Source organism: Phalaenopsis equestris, unplaced genomic scaffold (genome assembly GCF_001263595.1).
Source record: "Phalaenopsis equestris unplaced genomic scaffold, ASM126359v1 Scaffold000088, whole genome shotgun sequence".
NCBI classification, from domain to species: domain Eukaryota; kingdom Viridiplantae; phylum Streptophyta; class Magnoliopsida; order Asparagales; family Orchidaceae; genus Phalaenopsis; species Phalaenopsis equestris.
Genome location: NW_018164530.1, coordinates 1,083,752 through 1,106,982, shown reverse-complemented (window position 1 = coordinate 1,106,982; position 23,231 = coordinate 1,083,752). Strand labels below are relative to the sequence as shown.

General features: G+C 37.6%; 1 protein-coding gene across 2 annotated transcripts in view; it reads left to right on the top strand.

Moving 5' to 3' along the window:
* LOC110019952 (long chain acyl-CoA synthetase 6, peroxisomal-like) overlaps positions 1-23,031 on the top strand; it is a 120,018-nt gene extending 96,987 nt beyond the window's left edge. For both annotated transcript variants that reach the window (XM_020717855.1, XM_020717854.1), the window contains exons 17-23: positions 9,108-9,231; positions 9,314-9,400; positions 20,241-20,344; positions 20,876-20,961; positions 22,136-22,222; positions 22,317-22,403; positions 22,755-23,031. In XM_020717855.1, the coding sequence (XP_020573514.1) occupies positions 9,108-9,231; positions 9,314-9,400; positions 20,241-20,344; positions 20,876-20,961; positions 22,136-22,222; positions 22,317-22,403; positions 22,755-22,853 (674 nt within the window). In that variant the 3' untranslated portion in view covers positions 22,854-23,031. The remainder of the gene's footprint in view (positions 1-9,107; positions 9,232-9,313; positions 9,401-20,240; positions 20,345-20,875; positions 20,962-22,135; positions 22,223-22,316; positions 22,404-22,754) is intronic.
* Positions 23,032-23,231: the final 200 nt, after the last annotated feature.

Sequence of the window (23,231 nt, the reverse complement as noted above, 5' to 3'; positions counted from 1 at the left end):
AAGTATTTTTAATTTACAATAGTTTTGTTATTTACACATGCTTTTATTGTTTTTCAACATTTTCTTTAAAATTCAAAAATCGTTTTTGTTTTTAAATGTTAAATGCGTGAAAATGAATAAAATATGATCTATGCATGCATATAGAACTCACAATCGGATAGTATTGGTAGAGCATGTAATGTATCTTTATGATGTGTTAGATTGTCTATCTTTATGATGTATGCATATGTAATGTTCTTCTAGTAAGACGTCCCATGCATATAGAAAATGAAAATGAAAATGAAAATGATTGTCTATCTTTATGATGTGTTAGAAATGGTAAACGTATATTTTTTTAAAGACATTTAGATGGCGAATCCCAATAATGAAAAGTGTAACAAAAATAAATGAAAGTAAATAGAAAATATTTTCTTTTACTGCACATAACCCTTTTACTTTTTAATGTTTTTTTGTAAAATATTTTAAAATGTGAATTGTTGTAATTTATAAACATTTGCTTACTTTGTAGTTTTAACTCCAATCTTTAGTTGCTAATATTTTAAAGAAAAAAATTGTAGACTAGATAGATTCCAGGGAGTATTGTGTACATATACCTTGGAGTGCAAACTGATAGATATTTTATTTCAATTATTTGCTATTAGATGTAAATATTTAAATATGAATAATTTGTTGTATATATAAGTTTATAAAATAGAATGACTCTCAACTTATTTTGTATTTTATTTTGTTATGAAATGAAATTGTTAGATAGCTTTCCTCCGTCCGATCGACAGTTCTTGCCTCGGTAATTCTAAGCTTTTGCGCCGGGTCATGACAAGAGTGGTATTTGATCACAACCAAGGGTAATAGGGAAGTGATCATAAATGAGCTATTAGAAAAGAACACTAATGATTATTAATAAAATAAATTATAATAATAATTCTAATGTTTATATTAATAATGATAAATTTTGGTATCTTAGGGCAATCGATACCGATCCAGAGAATACTAATGGAAATAACATAGAGGTAAGAGCATTAATCAGCAGAATCTTTTACCTTAACATATACCGATTCTCCATGTATTGGTGCTAGCATCCCTATGGAGGCTTTTGTTTAGATGATGGCTGCAGTTACACTACTTATTTAGGTTATTTGACCTAGGCCATTGGTAGTGGAACAACGCTGATAAATAAATATCTGTAGCTATTCCAGGACATGTAACCACCACTGTTCAAGAACAAGAAAGCTAGTTGAGGTAGAGAACTAGTTGCTGAGGTTATAAAAAATCATTGATAGTTTATCATGCCCTCAGGAGAGGAGGGTCAGCATAGCCACTTTTGCTTTCAAGGGGGAAGAAAAGTGGTGGCTGTAAGGACAACTACAACAGAAGTTCAGACGACGACCCAATAGCCAGATACAGTGAGAGGATTTTGTGAGGATTTTTCGGGATTGGTTTGCTCATCTTTCTGCAAGGAGACAGATACATGATCGATTCATCAGACTGGTGTAGGGTGACTACTCCATTATGCAGTACGAGGCTGATTTCATGATGATCCAGATATGTATCTCAATTAATCCCCAATGCAAAGAAAAAGTGTTATCATTTTTTGTTTGGGTTAAAGGAAGTCATCCGACAGTCTTGAATCCCTCTAAACATCGAGGATTATTCTGTTTTGGTAGAAAGGGCGAGGGGAATAGAGATTGACTTGCTAGCTATTCAGAGATGTATAAATTTTCAGAAGAAGAAAGGAGATGATATGTCTAGATCTAGACAAGCCACCAAGTCGGTTTACTCTGGGCAGTCCGACATGAAGAAGCTTTGATTCAACAACAGCGGTACTAGCAGCAACAACATCAGTTCGATCACTTGTGCCAAGTGTGGAAGGAAATATAGAGAAGAATATTTGACAGACACCAACACATGTTTTTGGGGCCATCAGCCTAGACACATGGCGTGGTCGTGCCCTATATTAGGCTAGAAACCTCAGGCTGATGCCAGAGTTAGCACTCCAGCTACTTAGAAGACTTTTGGTAGACAGAAGCCAATTGTGTCGCCAAGATTAGCTCCACCTCTGAGTCAGAGCCACATGGTGTACAACATAGAATATATGCATTGGCTTAGCATGAAACAAATGATTCACTTGATGTCATTACAAGTATTTCGTTATTTCAGCAGATTTGCCAAATCTTCATTTAGATTGCGAGCCAGTTGTATTCTTCTTGCTGCATGTTTTATAACTATGCTAAACAAATTGGTTAGAGCTTTTTTTGAAACTGGATCATCACATTCCTTTATCTCTGAAGAGTTTGTGAAATATGACTGATTGGAATCATTTAGAATGCTTGATGCTATATCAATTTTTTTGCCTATTTGGTTTAACATGATGACTGATAGAAGCTGTTGTGTGAATCTGACCATCTGTGATTGAAGCTTCAAAGTAGATTTTGTAGTGTTATCACTTACCGAATTTGGAGTGTTACTAGGGATTAATTGGCTATTCAATCATTTCACAACTATTGATTGCTCTAAAAAATAGTTAAATTCAATATTCTTGGAGAAGAAGAATTCAAGTTGGAGATTAAGGGGTCCTATCTATGATAACATCCAAATTAAAGGCCTGCAAATTGTTAGCAAAAGGATATCAAGGCTTCTTAGCTTTTCATCGATATTGCGAAGAATCAAATAAGTTGAATGATATATCAGTTGTAAAGGAGTATGTTGAAGTCTTAGTAGATGATTTGTCAGGTTTGCCTCCAAGAAGAGAGATGAATTTATTTATAAATTTAATACCAGGTGCAGGACTATCGACGAAAGCACCTTATAGAATGACAATCAAGTAGCTGCTAGCATTAAAGAATCTACTACAGGACTTATTGGAGAAGGGATCTATTAGGCCATGAACTCCTCTTTGGGAAGCTCCAATGCTTTTTGTTAAGAAGAGAGGTGGGAGCTTAATGGTTATGCATTGATTATCCGGAATTAAACAAGCTCACAATTAATAACAAGTATCCTCTATCAAGGATTTATGGTATTTTGGATTAGTTTGAAGGGGCTTTGGTATTTTCTAAGATTGATCTATGCTCAGGTTATCATTAATTGAGAATTAAGGAAGATATAACAAAGATAACTTTTAGCACTAGATATGGGCATTATGAGTTTATGGTAATGCCTTTTGGGCTGTCGAATGAACCAAGAATTTTTGTGGACTTGATGAACACAATCTTCAAACTATTTATGGATAGATTTGTGATATTCTTCCGACATTCTAATTTTTTCCGTTGATGAGATTCATCACGCGGATTATCTTTGGACCTTTCTTCAGGCACCGAGGGAGAACCAGTTATATGCCAAGTTGTCAAAGTGCGAATTTTGGTTGAGGAGCATAGCATTTTTGGGGCATATCATTAGCAGTGAAGGTATTATTGTAGACCAAAACAAGGTTAAAGTGATAGCTAATTGGCCCAGACCAACTATTGCTACAAAAATTTAGAGTTTCTTAGGTCTGACAAGTTAACACAGAAGATTCGTTGAGGGTTTCTCTCAGATTGCAATGCATTTATCCATATTGACTCATAAGGCAGTGAAATTTGAGTTGACAGACCGTAGTGAGGAAGCATTTGAGAAGTTGAAGATGCTTTTGATGACAGCTATAATATTGACAATAACCTCAGTGATAGAAGGCTTCCAAATTTATAGTGATGCATCTTTATGAGGACATGGATGCATGCTTATGCAACATGTGAAGGTAATTGCTTATGCTTCTAGACAATTGAAGAATCAAGAGAAGAAATTTCTGTCACTCAATTTGGAGCTAGTAGCAGTTGTATTTGCTTTGAAAATATGGAGGCATTATTTGTATGGTGTCAGGTGTGATGTATGTACCGATCACCAAAGCTGTAAATATATTTTTACACAGAAAGACCTGAATTTAAGGAAAAGCGATTGCTTGAGCTTGTCAAAGATTATGATTTGAATATTCAATATCACCTGGGGAAGTAACAGGAATGCAAGTGATAGTGCTAACTGGTAATTACACAACAAGATGAACTTATTTAAGATATGGAGCACTTACAGTTATTATTAGTGACACCAAATGATGAAAGGTTTGCTCTATTGAATCAAATGTCAATTCAACCAACTTTGAAGGACAAAATATGAGATGCATTGTTATATGACGTAGGGTTTCATAAAATATTAGACCAGGTGAATATAGGTCAGATGGAGAAATCTGAGGTTGATGAAGAAAAACTATGGAGGTATAAGAAAGAATTTGTTTTTCTTATGTGAATGATTTACGCAAAGAAATTTTGCTTGAGACACATTATTCATGATACATGATACATTCAAGAAGCAACAAGATGTATCAAGATCTTAAAGGCTTATTCTGGTGGCCATAGTTGAAGTGTAATATAACAGAGTTTGTAGTAAAGTGTCATACTTGTCAGATGGATAAGGCTGAACATCAGAAACCCAGTTGGCTATTGCAACCGTTGCCTATACCAGAGTGGAAATGGGAGGACATTGCCATGGACTTTGTGACGGGACTACCAAGATAAAAGCAGGGTTGTGATGGTATATAGGTGACTATTGATTGTCTGACTAAGTTTACGCATTTATTGGTTATCAGACAGATAGATTCTGTGGATATGTTGGTCATAATTTATGTTGATGAAATTGTGCGACTGCATGGAGTCCCAAAGTTTATTTTTTCGGATCGAGATGGTGGATTCACATCCAAAATATGGAGGAAAGTTCAAGAGGCTTTGGGTGCTTAATTAAACTTTATTACAAATTTTCATCCGCAAATAAACGGTTAGTCAGAGAGAACGGCCCAAATTTTGGAAGACCTGCGTCGACTTTGTGTTTTTGATTTTGGTGGAAACTGAGAAATATACATAATAACAGTTTCCAGACCAATATTAGTATGCATTTTTATGAAGCTCTTTATGGAAGAAAATGCAGGACACCTCTTTGTTGATTTTGGATAAAACAGGTGAAAGATGATTAATTGATGCTTATTTAGTTGATGAAACGACTGAGAAGATCGAGAGCTTTGAGAGACAGTGCTAGACAGAGGAAGAAGAAGGAGAGGAAGAAGGAAGGAGGGGGAGATGAGCGTTCACCTATTACGTCGTTTCCTGCCATTCTCATGATCAAACTAGCTTGACAGATGCTCAAATGCCTCTATCGGGTGTTGCAGACAAGTGGAAGGTGAATGGAGATGCTCGAACAATAGCTCGGGGAGAAGGAACTGCTCGCTGGAACTGTTTCACGTGTAGAGATGCACAATCTCGAGCATATAACGCAGTCAGCAAGGGTGTCCGATGCCCTCATCGTGAGCAGAGGATGGAGGGTAAGTCAAGAGGAGGGTAATTGCAAAAATACAACACAGTGGGCAAAGAGGTGGTAAATATTTTTAATTTACAATTGTTCTGCTATTTACAGATGCTTTTACTGTTTTCTAGCTTTTCCTTTAAAACGCAAAAAGTCACGTTTTTATTATTAACGGTAAATGCAATAAAATAAATAAAATATTATATATGCATGTATATGTGAGTTATTTCTAGATGTTACTGACAGACGATGCAATGTATCCCTTCACGAAATGAAAAATGGAAATAGAAATATTTGCCTACTTTATGGTATGTTGGAAATGGTTAAACTTATATTTTTTTTCAGAAACATACGTTTAGGCACTGACTCTTAGTAATGAAAAGTGTAATTGAAAGAAATGGAAATAAATTTAAAATGTTTTCATTTACCGTGCACATCACTTTTACTTTTTACTGTATTTTTCTAAAATATTTTAAAATGTGATTTATTGTAATTTAAAAACATTTGCTCATTGAGTAGTTTTAAGTCAAACCTTTAGTTGCTAATATTTTACACGAAAATCAGTCGTAGACTAGATAAACCCCAGTGATTGTGTGTACATGCTTCGTGAAACGCTTACTGATAGGTATTTTAGTTCACTTTATTTTTGTTAGTTGTAAATGTTTAAATATGAATAATATTTTGTACATATAAGTTTATGAAATAGATTGACTCTTAATTTGTTTTGGATTTTATTTTGTTACAAAATGACAACAACAATAAGCCTTTATCCCACTTGTGGGGTCGGCTATATGAATTTTTTTTCTCAATTGCGTCTTTTTGAGTGTCATATTTCATTTAATTCTAATAGGTTTAGATCATTTTTTATACAATATGCCCAAGTCTTTTTATGTCCACCTCTGTCTTTCTTAACATATCTAAATCATCTACTCTTCTAATTGGATCATCAAATGGTCGACGTTTAATGTGACCAAATCATCTAAGACGACTCTTTATAATCTTGTCCGCCACTGGAGTTGCGCCAATCCTATCACAAATATATTCATTTTGCATTATCTCTAAATGTCAAAACATTCATCCACTTAAGCATTTGTCACCTTAGCAGCACTTAACATTGTTTTATGCTTCCCTTTTAAAGGCCAACATTTCCTACCATAGAACATTGCAGCTCTCTGTTTTTGTTCTTTTTCTCTTTTTTATTTTAAAAGGAGCTATAAACTTGTTGATCGTTGTATACTTCCCTTTCCTGGATAAATCTCTCTTCCGGATCATATTAATGATCAGGAGAAGAGAGGAACCAAAAAAGATGAGGCATATGACAATGACGACAAACAAGTGAAAAAAGAAACATGAAGAGTCTACCTGCGTAAACTTCGCAAGGATAGGTCAAGCATGTCCGCCCAAACATGATTGAGCGGATATATCTTGGATCGATATCTGCGAATACCTACGCAGACTACCCATAATCAGATAGTCAGGTGTATGTGTCTGTTCTGGGGTTAAGAATGCTCGCAAGGAGACATCTTACTTGGTTAATTACATCTGTAGGGTTGCCCAAGAACACTCTTGATCCAAGGGAGCTTTGCTTATATAGTAGTGACGACTAGCACAAAGCTATCAAATAAAGGCTATCTTGTAGGGGATGCTCCACTGCTTTCAAAGCTCTCTCTAGGCCACGAGGCGGAGAGTGAGTCTCTCATGGTCCCTACATGTGTATTAGACTCATCGTCATACGGAGCCTGCAGAATAATTGAATCATCCCGACGAGGGATCCTGATATGTCAGAGCACATCCGGGCTATAAGGGTAAATGACAAATCGTCGTATCCCAAACGGGCGGTATCTCATTGACAATCAAACCCCCATTTTTGATATATCATAATTAATTCAATTTTTCATCCTCTAAGCTTGGACCTAAGCAAGCTTAACCCCAATTTATTATATTTCATATTCAAGTCAAGAATAGCCCCAACATAAATTATGACAACATCTCAGCCTTCCCGTCTATCTCAAAAGACTCGCTGATCAATGTTATAAGATGTCGTGATCAGGGAGTAAAATAGAACATTTAACTTGCGATCTCAAAAGATACAACAAACCTTCAATACACCTGCATAAAAGGTTAGATTTTAACTAGAGAGTTCCTCGAGCGGTACTTTACTTTCCCGAAGGGTACTTAATTCCTATGGACAAGTACTCGTGTTTCCCAAAGGACGAGTATTTTAAAATCTTAATTTTAAAAAGTGTTCTCCAGATGAGTTTATGATTTCCCCGAACGGTACTTAATTCTCACGGGCGGGTACTTGTGCTCTCCTTGAATTAAGAATTTCAAAAATTTCCCTATTACCCCAATGTTAAACATTTCGAGCTCTGATGGCATTATCAGTGGCGAATCAGGATGACAATGATCAAATCCACAAATAAAATTACAGCATAGCTTTCTGATTTTCTAATTTTTTATTCAAATATAATATAACATAAAAAAAATGCAAAATGGAAATATGAAAAACTTAGTTCTTGATTTAAGTAGCTTGGAGTCAATCACTTTGGTGTGCTCGGCTTCAATTAATGCAGAGCAGCAGAGCATTGTGCGATAGGGAAGAACAGGGACTAAATCGCTTGAACCATGAAGAAGACTGGAGTTTTTGGAGACTCATGCTTTTGGATTTACGAGATAAAGAAGGGGAGACTACGGGTTGTCGTGCAGTGCAAGAGGACGAGCAAAGGAGAGAAATATTGGAGTTTCGGAGATCTTTATACGTTGTGATCTTGTCGTTGCTTTGAGAGAAAGATGGGATTTTGAAGGTTTTCTTTGCAATCTCGTTGTTGCATGATCATGTCATTATCGCTTGCCCTCGTTGCGACTGTATTGTCCGAATCGGGAAGAATGACGAGAGCGCGGGGTGTGTAGTGGAGGGAGGAGAATTGGGAGTTTGATCCAGTCCCCCCATCAAGGGGAGAAAATTTACATACGGAGTTCCGACGCAGTTTTGCGTCTGAACTCCAATAAAATTAAGCAAGGTGTACAAAATTAAAAACTTGCTTGCATTGCGATTCATAAATTTATAATTTTTTTAAAGGAGGACCAACTGAAATACACTTGGCATTGTGTTACTGCAGTCCGGACTCCGTATATAAAATTTTTTTCATCAAGAGACGGATTCCTTCGTGAGTCATCCTGGAGAAAGTTGTGAACAATTTTTTTTTTAGAAACCGAGAGAGGGAGTAGTTACTTTTTTTATTTTAATTTAATTTATTAATTGTTTTTTTAGTAGTCAACATAGGCCATAAGAAAGTCATTGATAACCAAATTAAGTGTGGCAGATTATAATGTTTGCATGAATGCGTGGTTAAATTATGATTGATAAAGTGAGAATGATTGTAATATGGAGTCAATGGGAGCTACACTATTTAAAGTAATATTGCAGAAAGTATGGTTTAGGTGTTTTAGGCATGAACTATGGAGAGTAGAACCTACATTACTTGGATGGATTGATAGATTAATGTTAGAACGATTTTGTAGCAGAAAAGGTCGTTCTAAAATAACCTTGACCAGTGTTTATGCAGAAAGCTGACATTGAACTGAGTAGATTTATCACTTTATATACACTTGAAATGAATGAAAAATGAAGATTCTTAAAGCTGACTCAAATAGGTGGGAGAGGCCATGACAACATCATGGACCTTTAAAAAATGAAATGTATACATTATTAATATTGTCTCTGACAATGATATTATTGATGTAACATTACAAATGGTTGTCTTCCAATAATGAATCTTTTTCTACGTCAGAAATAAAGCTAATTGATGTTCCTGAAATGAACTACACCTCTGAAGATCATCCTTGTCCTCGTGGTGAAATCTGTGTTAGGGGGCCTATAATATTTCGAGGCTACTACAAAGATGATGTCCAGACGTAATTTTTTTTATCTTGGTCCCTAAATTAAATCTGCCTCTAAATTTAGTCAATTGATTTTTTTTTTCCCTTAAATCCCTAGGAAGGAGGTCGTTGATGATGACGGATGGTTGCATACTGGAGATATTGGCTTGTGGTTACCTGGAGGACGTCTAAAAATCATTGATAGGTAAGGTAAAACTTACTGTTTCATTTCATGTCTTTTGCTCGTTGGCCATAAATTCTTCAATGCTATGTAAAATGCTGTAAGTTCACCATTCGCATTCTGTTAAAGGTTCAGCTAGTTCTTCTTTTTTTTCTTTCTTGCTCTTCATGGACTGAAAACAGAAATCAAGTTCGAGTTCTATTACGTAGCTGTATCCCATCAATCATCAGCCTAGTTGGGGCTACAAGGAAGCTTTTTTATTTCAAGAAACAGTTCTTTTAGAATTGGTGAAATGTTTAATTGCAAGTGCTGGCAAATTTAAATTTTATGACATGTTTTGGATTTGCTTTGATTTATATGAGCTATGCTTAGATTATTTCTCTAACAAAAATGGAAAACATTTTTATTTATGTGCTTTGGGGCTAAGCAATATGTTCTGTAAAGGAAAACTTAATAGATTATTTCTCTAACAAAAATGGAAAACATTTTTATTTATTAACGTGAGTATTAAATGAGCAATATTTTATGACATGAAACCCCGTTCTGTAAAGGAAAACTTGCTGTTAAAAAGCTAAGTTTGTCATCTAATAATACTATACATTGAACTTCACTCAAAAAATGAATTTTTGCATTTGTAAGATACATGATTGTTCAAGTTTCTGTTTTTGGTCGAGAGTATTTTGTTAGAGAGGCAATGGGTTCAATTTTCCTCAGCTGAAATCAGCCACCCATGTGTGGAGAATGTGAGAGGGCTGTGATGAGGGTAGCATAATTGATTTCATATATTGTAATTTATGGTGGACAATTGAGTCATTCTTTTGCGTCAACCATAGTTGATGTTGAACCCATGGATTTGGGATTGTTGGAGTGAATCAAGTGCTAGAAGCAGCTCCCAAGTGCAGTTGCGGAAGGCATCCCAATGCGGGGCGCTTCGAACTCACAGGGCCAGAAGCCCCACAAAACTTCGCAGCTGCGGGAACTCCATCGAAGGAGGGTGGAAACCCGGTTGAAGGCTGGGGATCGCGAACTTTCCCGATCTGAGGAGACACCTTCTGTGGGAATTTTGGGAAGGGTTTTTCTGGATTCTTCTCACTCTCTTCCTTTGTGTAGAAGCTTCCTCCGGGAGCCTATAAATTGTTTTCCTGTGTGTGTGGGAAGTCCGTTTTTGTGGTTTTTGTCCTTAGTTTTCTTTGTGGAGTAGTTTTCCCCTTGCGGGTTGTATCCGAGGAGGAGGTAGTGCTCTGGTTGTATCATCTCCGAGGTGGTAATTGTATCATTCATTTTTACCTTCCCCAAACTTTCTCCTCCCCTCTTCTCATCCGCCGAACCCTCCCTCTGTCACCAACACCCAGCCGTACCCTTTCCTGCAGGTTATTACTGTTATCCAGTCTTCCGTCCTCCTTCCAAACTCCTCTCAACTACCCCACAGTCCGCTGTCGTCCACCTACAACGCTCCCTACTTGTTGTCGCTACAGTTCCACACCTTCCCTTCACTGCCACCCGCCTCTTGTGACTGTCATCATCCTTTCCAATCATCTATATCCCTCTAGCAGATCTTCACCACCTATTGAGATACATTTATGAGTATTTGATTATCATTTCATGTTTTTTTTTTGTCATTTCTTATTTATGTCGTGTTGTAACTCTATTGTAATATTAATGAAAGTTTGTTTTTTTTGTTTCTACTGTTTTTCCTACTAGTATCATTAGTATTGGAGCTCGTCCAACCCTAGTCCCATCCCAGATTTCCCAAGCTCTGACCCTACCCAGGCTACCTCCACCAAATTTCTCCTTCTGATTCCCAACCCTAGCCATGCCACTGTGAAGAGGTGCGACTCGAGAAGTGATTCAACAAGAAATTCGTCGTCTGCAACGGAGACTAGCAGAGCCGGATGATGGAAACCAAGATGAGTTTAGCTTCGATCGTGATCGAGAGAGTCAAAGTGAATAGAGAGACGAGGAGATGAATCCGTCCACATGGTAGATCACAGTGACGAGGAATATTGACCATTCCGTTTTGATTTCCAATATCAAAGAAGGTCGAGAGAAGATGCCCCTTATGGAGGTTAGTAGAATTTTGACATCAAGATAGACCTCCCAGAATTTGAGGAAGGTATGGATCCTGATGAGTTTACCGACGGGTTACAATCAATCGAACTAATTTTCGAATATAAAGTTGTACCAGAGGATAAAAGAGTCAAGCTAGCTGCCATTAAACTATAGAAAATGAGTTTTCATCTACACAACACATAAATGTTTTCATCCACACAACACTTTAAACTATAGAAAATTTACCGATACAAAACACATTTTTTATTTTTTACCTGCACAACACATGTTTGTCAAACAAGCGACAGACGTTGCCTCCTTTCCATGCTGTCTTGTCCCAAGCGAATTGTTGCGAATCGAAGACTGACACGAGCAAAACGATGACTGTAGCGTTGTCGAAAGCGGTGATGGAGCAGAGATAGACGTTGCGGAAGAAGGAATGACAGGCAATGGTGTAGGCGACGAGGGTATAAAGTGATGAGATGATGAGATCAGAGAAGCCAGTGAAGTCGAGGCGGAGCATTATGTAGCTTGCTTTGCAAGAGTTGCAGGAGAGGAGGTGATAGGCGCTGCTCATGAGAAGATAGAACATGGCTTCTGCGAGGTAGAGGTAGAAATACCATCGTGGGAAAAGCTGTGGCCTTTGAAGGCCGATGGTGATGAAGAGGTCTTGGAATGCGGTGAAGGTGTATGATGAATTGCCTGAATGAGGGTGAAGGATGGAGTTATTGTTGTTTGTAGTGGGTGGGAAGATGGAGACGACGTAGCCGATGAGGATGAGGAATATGAAGAAACCTTCCGTTCTCCTATATTGAGAGAGAGAGAGATAGGCGGCGTGGAAAGTGTGTTGTGCATGAAAATAAATAAATAAAGTGTGTTATTTGGGTAAAAACCCCTAAACAAAAATGCCTTCTCATGGTGGGAAAACCTATAAAAGTAGAGGAATGCAGCAAGAAAAAATACCTCCCACCCGACTATCACCAAGATATGTTTATGAAACTCCACAACTTGCAGCAAAGAGATCTTTCAGTTGAAGAGTTCAAAAACTAATTCGACTACTTGCAACTAAAATGCGAGCTAACAGAGCCCGAGGAACGTACGATTGTCAAATATCTCGAGGGTCTGAAAAAGACTTAAACATATTTTATTATAAATTATCTTAACTTATTAGAGTAAAATGAAAATATGACATTCAATAGGACACAACTGAGAAGAAGAATTCATGTAGCTGATCCTATTTTGTGTGATAAAGTTTTGTTATATTTATGACAATATGAACAGTAAGGAAAAGAGCATATAAATAAAAGTGAAACTATACAAGTGGATTTACAGTTAGATACCAATGCAATTGATTGGGAAGAAACAAAATGTTATTATAGATCAAAAACAAGATCACTCAGCTCAAGCTTTTCATCTTTTTGCATCCTAAGTTATAATTGACTCTTAAAAACTATGAGATCCTACAGGTGAACCCAAAGCAAAGTATAAGATTTCGTTAATCATTCAAAGTGTTTCTTTTCATTAACTCTTTAATTACATTCATTATGCTTTAATTTACATTTGTAAATATGTTAAATTAATTAATCTTTATCCTATCACATATATTATATTAATTTGATATTTAACAAATTTATCGCAATATTTAGGGTTTTATTAATAAAATTCTCTAAATTAATACATAAAATGCTTTGTACATTTAAATAGCAATTTATTATATTTATTATTGTTAATTTCATATAAAAGCTTTGATTTAAAAAATTGAAAATATTTTATTTAAAATTACCACGGCTCGAAAATGCTTCCAAATCCACAGAAAAGCTTTCCCTGTTCGAGGAAGCCAAAGCATGCTTGGCAACTTCACCTCCTGCAACTTCGATCATTAGCATCGTCACCCACGTCGAGCCCTAACTTGTTCGACCACATTTCCCACTCAAAAACGAACTCCCACGCAATCGTTGTGTGTTCTTCTGTCGAACCACCTGGTGATGTCCCGTCTTCAGAAGACTTTCTTTACGACTTCGTTTGAAACCAATGTAAAGTGCTCGCTTGATTTTTCCCTTGCTCTCTACCCTCACTTCCTCCGTTTGAGTGTTTGTGAGACCCACACATGGCATTGTTGAGCTCGATCAGGACTAGGGGTGTAAACTAGTCGAATACAAGCGAGTCTGGGCTCAGCTCCAGACTCGCTCGTGTTTGACTCGTTAAAAACTACCATTGTTCGTGTTTGAATTGTTTATATTTCGAAACCAAAAATTTTGTTTGTGTTCGGCTCGTTTGCTTAGCGAGCTAAACGAGCTGTTCACGAACAAAATATCATTTTGACAATTAACAATAATGATATTTTGCCAACTGTTGAATTAACTACTGTTGTCTTTGCTACTATGGATGACTTATCCATGTTGCCTTTGAAAATCAACAAGCCTTTGGTGCAATTGGTTGATTTTCCGCTGCTTGTCCTCCAATGTAATTTCCTGAATACCTCGTTGAGGATTTCTCCTTAGCGGCATAACATCTCATTGGCTCTGATACCAAATGTCATTGTTCTAAGAGGCTTAGAAAGTGTTCTAGAAGCTGATTTTTGAAGGGTGGCGGTTGTAGAGTAACCAAGAAGTAACAATAGAGATTTTTTGCGGCATTTGGAAGGATGTTGGAAGCAAGATCTGTTGTAGGACAGCAGATGGATTTGAGTGCGGCAGCTTTTTGTACTGAAAACCATAACCGAATGGGGATTTTGGCGAGGTAAGGGTAGTTGGACAACAATCCGAAATCTATAAAATGTCCTTTCAAAACCAGCGGACAAACAATGAGTTGACGAGTCTGGGACGGCGAGGGGGATCCACCAACTTTTCTTACGCAAGTTACTGTCACAACACTTGTAGAAGGAAGGTTTAGAACACTTTGGAGAGGAAAATTCAAGGAAATTGTTTCTAAACTCATAAAAAATATATGTAAAAGATCCCTAATAAAAACTAACCTAGATCATAAAATAATAAAAAAAAAGAAAAAAAAATGTAAGAAAAGAAAAATGGAAACGACTTAAATAGGCATGCCTGCTCGGCCATCAATCCTGCCATCGTGGGAATCCGATATTCACGGGATCGGGGCTAATGTGGCTTCCAGATCCAGAAGAACTCCTCAATGAAATGTGGAGGTGGGTGATCATCAAAGTCACTAATAATGATTGAGTGAGGAAGAGACGGTGAAGCTGGAACTCTAGTGAATAAAAAATATAGCTCTTTCTGAGCAATAACACACAAGAACTATGGGTTCGACCACGCAGCGATTTCTAAGGGAGTTGAGCCGTGATTGGTAGTGAAAGGTTCATCACCCGAATGTTGTATACGGAGGCAGCAACCCCACATGACTGTTTCTAAAGTGGTACACAACCGAAGACGTGGGAACTTATCGCAAAAAAAAAAAAAATTTAAAAAATCTTGCTACTATACCGCTGAAAATTATATCGTTGGAGCCGCCAAAGTAATCCTATTTTTCTTTCTACTATGGGCTCGACCACGCAGCGATTTCTAAGAGAGTTGAGCCTTGATTGGTAGTGAAAGGTTCATGACCCTAATGTTGTATACAGAGGCAGCAACCCCACATGACTGTTTCTAAAGAGGTACACAACCGAAGACGTGGGAACTTATCGCAAAAAAAAAAAACTTAAAAAAAATCCTGCTACTATACCGCTGAAAATTATATCGTTGGAGCCGCCAAAATAATCCTATTTTTCTTTCTTAAGCTTTATTTTCTATTATCCTTCAATTCTTTTTAGTCATTTTCTATATAGGTGATTTATTAAGGTTTGGGAATGTAGTTGTTTGTTTGTTTTGTGTTTGGACAGTTGCCGACGCCTCTTATTCCTTTCGAGGGTTGTATCCTAGGGTTTTAAATGGTGTTTGGCCTAATCTTAGTTTCCAGGTGGTGATTTATCTTTCCCCCACTGCACCCCGCTGCTCCACGTCATTCTTCTTTGCTGCAACCGCCACCAGGACAACAACTTTTTCTTGTTTTTCATGATAGTTCTCCCATTCCAGCCCTTCTTGTCGTCATCCAAAAAACAGTAAATTTGTTGTTTTCTTGTTGTCCTCTGGTTGTTCCAGTCTTTCCTACCGCACTTCGCCGCTCCGCTCACCATCTCACCTATTGTCCTTGTTGTCCCAACATCCACCTCATTGCCAACATGATTCAATCCCCTTCTCTGGCTGTCCCAACCATCTACTACCCTATTTCAACCTTCTATCTTCGCTCCTCAACCACCCAGCCGACTCCACCACCCATGTGTGAAGCCCTAGCGTGAGTTCATGTCATGTTTATTGTAATTTCCCTTTCTAATGTGTTGATTGCAACTTCCTATTTATTTTTGGTAATAATATATGTTTTTCTTATCGTGGTTTTAATTAACTTTGGTATCAAAACTAGCCTATCTCTAGTCTTATTCTACGGTTTTCTAGCTTTTCCCTTACCCCTCAACCAAAAATTTTATTTCCTATTTTTAAAATCACAGCCAAAAATTGACGTAACCCTAAATCATTTTTTTTCACCCTCTTTCACCTTTTAATTCTAAACTCTAGTCATACACCACCAATGAAATACATACTCGAAGCTACCCGAGAAGAGATACAACGAGAGGTACGCTGATTTCAGCGGTGATTAGCGGACATTCACTCAGGGGGAACTTACCTTCGATGGTGATAGGGAAAGTTGAAAGGAAAAATGGATGAAAATTTCAACCCCTTTCATAGGGAGGATTTCAGTGATGAAGACGAAATGCCATGACGCTTTGGAATCCAATATCAGAGGAGGCCGAGAGAAAAGTCAACATATGGAGAATAGGAGAATTTGAAGGTGAAGCGGGAGATCCATCACCATTTCCTATCAGCATATTATAGACAGAAAGTTTAGACTCTAACTTTAGAAGTGGAGATTTCACATCACTGAGCGACGACCATGTCTTACAAGCAATACTCAATCTCAGGATCTTACAATTAGATTACTCCTTGGAAAACATTCAAGTTGACTACGTTAGAGAAAAGCTGAGTCGGAGTGGAACCAATTTGCATTCATAAATCTGACCCAATCATGAAGTGCTGTAAGTGCCACGGATTTGGACATGTTGAATCAGACTGCACAACCAAGGGGGAAATCTGTTTCACTGGGCTGGGCGTTCTTGAAAAATTAGGCAATGACACAGTAGATTTTGAAGATGGTGAGGACACAGAAGAAGGAGAATCAGCTTCTAGTTGAGGAAAAGATGCACATAATTTTAGCTAAGCTTGTGGGAGAGACTTCAACCGATGTAACTATGAGTTTCCAAGGCTGTATTGAGTTCGAGGAACTTATACCAATGGCATGACAACCCCACATAAGAGATATCCATACCATCTTGTATATATAGACTCATTCTTAAGTTGCCCCTAATAAGGGAGGTGCAACATGTTAGAAATGGTGTCCTTTTGTGTCATGTCTGGAAGATTAAATGAAGTTGTTCAGATATTAGATTCAGTTCAGCATGGTAACCATCATCAGATGTCCAGCCAAGAGGGATGAAACCCAACTTTAAAATTTGTCATAGGAGCTTGATAGGGAAGGAAATTCTTCAATGGGATCTAGGTCCTATCAGTGATGAACAGGCCTCTTCTGAATAGAGTGGTGCAACCTGCCACAGATTTCATCTCAGGGTCGATTTCTTCTCACATATTGGTTTATCAACTTCATTTTGCTGAGTATGAGAAGTGGAAGAAGAAGGTTTCAGACTTAAGGGCTCAAGAGTTATATTGTGAGAACTTACATCTATTTGTAGCTCAAGCTCATGAAGTGCTAAGAGATGATGCATATTTATTCTATCAAGATGGGTTGTGGAATGACAACATCTACATGATCGATCTACTAAGGGATTACAATATCTCAGCTTCCTTCAACTTGGCAGACTGGACTCTGTGCTATAAGGAACCAGTAGTTTTGGCGACTAAAGTGGAAGCTCCCCCAATCTCGAGAAGTTGATACGAGAGCTTATATATAAAAAAAAAAACAAACAAATCGTAGTACTGTGGCTGCTACAACACCGCAAAAAATTATATCGCGGTAGACGCTGAAATAACCTGTTTTCCTTACATTTTATTCACTATTTTCCTTATTTCCTTTTTAGTCCTTTTTTATTAATGTGATATGTATTAGAGTTTGGGAATGCAATTTTTTATGTGTTTTGTATCGGGACAGTCGTTAGCGTTTTTTCTTCCCTTCGAGCATTGTATCCTAGGGTTCCAAGTGGTGCTTTGGTTTGTATCTTGATTTCTAGGTGGTGATTTATATTTCTCCCATTGCACCCTGCCGCTCCAAGTCATCCTTCCATGCTGTAGCCGCACCCAGGACATCAAATTTTACTGTTTTTTTTTTTACTGCAGTCTTCCCATTCCAGCCTTTTTAGCTTGTTGGACCTGTCTTGGATAGCCGCCCCTACCCCTTAAATCTGTCCCAACCATGAAGTGTTGTAAGTGCCACGGATTTAAGCATGTTGAATCGGACTGCTCAACCAGGGGTTCTGTTTCACTGAGCAGGTCGTGCTTGAAAAATTGGGCAATGACACAGTAGACACTGAAGACGGTGAGGGCACAAAGGAGGAGAATCAACTTCTATTTGAAGAAAAGATGCACATAGTTTGAGCTGAGCTTATGGGAGAGACTCCAATCGACGTAAAGGTGAGTGTCCAAGGTAGTATTGAGCTCGAGGAACTGATACCAGGGGCATGACAACCCCAAATAAGAGATATGCAAACCGTTTATATATTTAGACTCATTCTTGAGTTGCCCCTACTGAGGAAGGTGCAACATGTTAGAAATGAGGTCATTTTGTGTCACGTCTGGAAGATTAAATGAAGTTATTCAGATATTAGATTCAGTTTAGCATGGTACTCATCATCAGATGTCCAAACAGGAGGGATAAAACTCGGCCTTAAAATTTGTTTTAGGAGCTTGATAGGGAAGGAAATATTTCAATGAGATCTAGATTATATCAGTGGTGAAGAGACATTATATGAGTGGTTGTTAACGAGAATGGTGCAACCTGCCACATATTTCAACCTAGGATTGTTTTATCCTCAAATATTGGTTTATCAACTACATCTGGATCAGTATGAGAAGTGGAAGAAGAAGGTTTCAAACTTAAGTGCTCAATAGTTATATTGTGAGAACTTAAATTTATATGCAGCTCCAGCTCATAATGTGCCAAGAGAGGATGCATATTTATTTTATCAAGACGTGTTGTGGAACGACAACATCTGCATGATCGATCTACTAGAGGATTACAATATCTCAGCTTCCTTCAACGTGGCACTTGACTCCATGCTGCAAGGAGTCAGAAGCTTGGGCGAATGAAGTCGAAGCTTCCTTAATCTCAATAGACTGACGCAGGAGCATATCAAGAAAAAAAAATCACGATATTGTAGCTGCTATAGTACCGTGGGAAATTATATCGCGAGAGGCGTTGATATACTCCCGCTTTCCTTTCTTATGCTTTATTTCTTATTCTCCTTGCTTCATTTTTAGTCATTTTCTATTAATGTGATGTATTAAGGTTTGGGAATGCAATTTTGGGTGTGTTTTGTATCGGGACAACCGTTAGTATTTTTTCTTCTCTTCGAGGGTTGTATACTAGGGTTCCAAGTAGTATTTGGGTTTGTATCTTTGTTTCTAGGTGGTGATTTATACTTCCCCCATCACACCCCGCCACTCCAAGTAATCCTTCCACGTTGCAGTTGCACCCAGGACTTCAAATTTTACTGTTTTTTACTGGAGTCTTCCTATTCCAACCCTTCTAGCTCGTTGCACCCATCTTATACAGCTTCCCCTTGCCACCCCCCCACTCCTTCTCTGTCATCATCCGGAAAATAGTAAACATGTTGTTTTCCTATTGTCCCCTGACTGTTCCAGCCTTTCCTAATTTGCCGCTCTGCTAACCACCTCACTTGTTACCCTTGTTGTCCATTCTTCCTTGTTGCCAATGAGATTCTAGCTACTCCTTTGGTTGTTCCAACCATCCACAACCCCATTTCATCCATCTAACTTCTCTTCCCAGCCACCAAGCCAACCTCCACCACCCATGGATCGATCCCTAGCGTGAGTTCGTGTCATGGTTGTTGTAATTTCTCTTTATAGTGTGTTGATTGTTACCGCCTATTTGTTTTCAGTAATAATATATGTTTTTCCTACTGAGGTTTGGGTTAACTCTAGTATCACGAAGCGAGCATCATAGGACTTGCACAGCATGCACTAGAAGGATAGCTTGCAAGTGCGGTTGAGAAGACCATGTGTAAGGGCTGGATGAGTTGCTCTTTAGCACGCTATCAACATTTCATATTGTTTGTGGTTAGCTTTTAAATTTGTTGCTTTCTTTCCTTTTCAAGTTCTTTTTGAAGTTTTAAACCTATTTATGTTCTTGCTATTTCGTCATTGAGTCTGACCTACTTTTTTTATTGTACGCTAGTTGCCCGAGACATTTTGGTGTTGACCTTTTCAAGTATTCGGATGCTTATTTATTTTGTGAGAAAATGTATTTGTAATATGCACTCCAGATGGTATTTTTCTTGTGCATATTGTCTTCCATGTTAAATGGTATAGCATAGGATCCATATATATATATAAGAGAGATAGATATATATATATATATATATATCATATGATTACTTATTTGATCTGCAATTTACGGTGATTCTTTTTAGTGCACTATCGGTGTCTGTCTACAGACTTGTAATTTGTTTGGGTTACAAAATGATATGTAAATGGAGTATTCACATTGCAGCCTGAGGTTTCTTAAACTGCAGGAAAAAGAACATTTTTAAGTTGGCCCAAGGGGAGTACATAGCTCCTGAGAAGATTGAAAATGTATATGCCAAGTGCAAGCTTACTGCTCAGTGCTTTGTGTATGGTAAGTGATATAATAACTTTGATTTTGCATTGAGCGTACTTAGAGCATGAGGACCCCGGCTATACAAGTTTTATGAGGGGGCTGTTGATGAACGCATTGTTACCTTTGCATTTAATATATATCATCAAATTGTGCCTTCCAATTAGCAAACATAATCACAAGAGATATTGATAGATCAAGCAGCTCTAGTTTTTGGGTCGCACAAAATGCTAATGATCGCAATTGTTTTCCGATCCAGCTCAATTTTAACTCAAATTTATTTGATTCAATTTCAACAGGAATATACATATATATATATATATATATTATTATTATTATAATGACCCTTGCAGAATATGGCAAGTAGTTGATGTATATGGCCTTGTGATTGTTTTTTAGATGGACTTTTTTTTTCATATTTTGAACCTCACCTCAACCGAGCAATTGCTCTCAGGGCCACCTGTCAGTTTTTATTAAAATTGAGCCTCAGATATCTGCGCTATGCATTCCATGAAAAGAAATATGAATATTCATATTGCTGCTATATCGCAGGTGACAGTTTTAAATCTTGCCTGGTTGCAGTAGTTGCAGTTGAACCTGAGATGTTGAGGAATTGGGCCGCAGTGGAACGAATTCAGGTTGATCCTCTGTTACTCTTTCTGTTGTTTCAGTTAGGGGCCATTTCCTTCTGTTTGCAACTGTATTTACTCCTTACTAGTTAGATCTCTTACTTATTTGTCTAGGAATCATAATTCTCCTCAATTGTATTTAGGAGAGTTTTTTTTTTATAAATAGGGCTCAAATCTATTTGTATTACAAATTTCACTCATATTTATATTTATGAGGCCCAAAACATTATAATAGGCTCAATAACACCTCCCCTTTAAAAAAAGTAAGCCAGTTATCATGATCCGTTGTCCCATCGCTAGCTTCGTCACAGCGCTACTGCTGTGCCACCAATCCCTTCAAACACTTTCAGGTTTTAATCCCCAAAAGAGGGACAAAATCTCACTCTTGTCGCCGCAGACGCACGCCTTTCCCCACCAACGACTTAATGATGGCCCCTGTACAAATTGTGGACACCCTTCTCCAAACTAATGCCTCCCCTAGCAAGGACTGCGTGGCCACCCTCATCTTTGTGAGCGCCCCCATCTTTGGTATCGAGTACACCACCATCGCCACTCTCACTTCAACAAGTTTTCACTCCCCATTTCCCCAGCTTTGATGCCTTCCCTCACAGCCTTCAATGATACCCGCACCTGTTTGTTTCATCCTTTTATGATGAATTCACCCACATAGAAATCAAGTTATTTTCCACCAAGTATTCACTTCACTGATTTACGCACAGCTGCTTCTATGTGCTTGTGCTTGATTTGTGGAGTTATGATTGGAGAGATTTTATTGCCAGAGGAGGTTTTGTCTGTTGGAGGAAGATTTCATTGCTGCAGGAGATTGTGACAGTTGGATTTTGTGGTCAGCTGCTCCTATGTGGCTGAGCTTGATTTGTGGGGTAATGTTCTCAAGATGATTTTGTTGCCAGAGGTGATTGTGGCTGTTGGAGGAAGATTTCATTGCCGGTGGAGATTTTGACTGTGGGAATTTGTGATATCTTGCAGTTGCTGGAGCAGTGAGATACGGGGAACTCCATAAACAGAATGCCAAGTGCCTGAAAGCTTTAGTACCTGAGATCACAGGAATTTGTGATATACAATTTATTCATTTCCCAAAACAAATTAAAATTAAAATTTTAATCTGTCGGATTTTATTGTTATTCACTCTCGCTGAAATGATTCAACTTATTTATTTTTGCAGTATGACAATCTTGAACAACTGTGTTCTGATCCAAGAGCAAGAGCCGCTGTACTTGCTGAGATGGACGAAGTAGGAAAGCAAGCTCAGGTCATTTTATCCTACTTCATTTGTCCTTTCACTCTCACCTTATGAAACTTGAATCTTTGGCAGAAATTTTCTAAATTTCCACTTTTTTTAACAGCTGAGAGGTTTTGAATTTGCAAAAGCGGTCACACTTGTACTGGAGCCTTTCACCATGGAGAATGGCCTTCTCACCCCAACATTCAAGGCAATTTATCTTCACCGTTTGACATTTTATTGGGTTACTTTTTAGAAAGATTTACATACATACCACTCAACCCCTATGTATTTACATATCTAACATTCTAAAGTTCAATTTTTACATACATATACCACCTTACCTATGAATGAAAAGTATTTAACCTTTTTTTTATAATTAAAATGGTGGTATTTTAATGTGATATGAAAGATTCAGGTGGTTTAAATGTTAACAGCAAACTTTAGGCATTAGACATGTAAAAAATGTGAATTAGGTGGTATGTATGTGAATGCTCCTACTTTTTAACCATTTTCTTACAAAAGGCACTGACCTTCTCACCCTAATACTGTGTTTTAATAGATCAAGAGACCGCAAGCGAAGGCTTATTTTGCAACAGCAATTGCAAATATGTATGACGAAATCTCCAAATCTTCTCCTCCACAAAAATCATTATTATGACCCCTACAGCAGCAATCAGTAATTCTGTTGTGGTTGGACCTGATGATAAAATCTTCAAATAATGAAACCATTTTTTCCATTTTAAGAGAAGCTCGCGGCACTTTCAACTATACTATCAATTAGTAGATACACACTTTATCTATCAAATTGTATCAATAAAATAAACTTTTTATGATGATGACCCTGACATACAGTTTCTTCTATAATATGCTATGTTTTTTCTTTTTCCAATGTTATTTTTTGACAAAAATCCTTGGCCTTTTGACTCAGGAAAGTTGATAGATAAAAGGTCAAGGGATTTTTTGTCAAATGTGACCAACTTAGATGAGTGACAAGATCCTAGTAGGTGTTTGGATTGAAGATAACTCATCCTCTTGA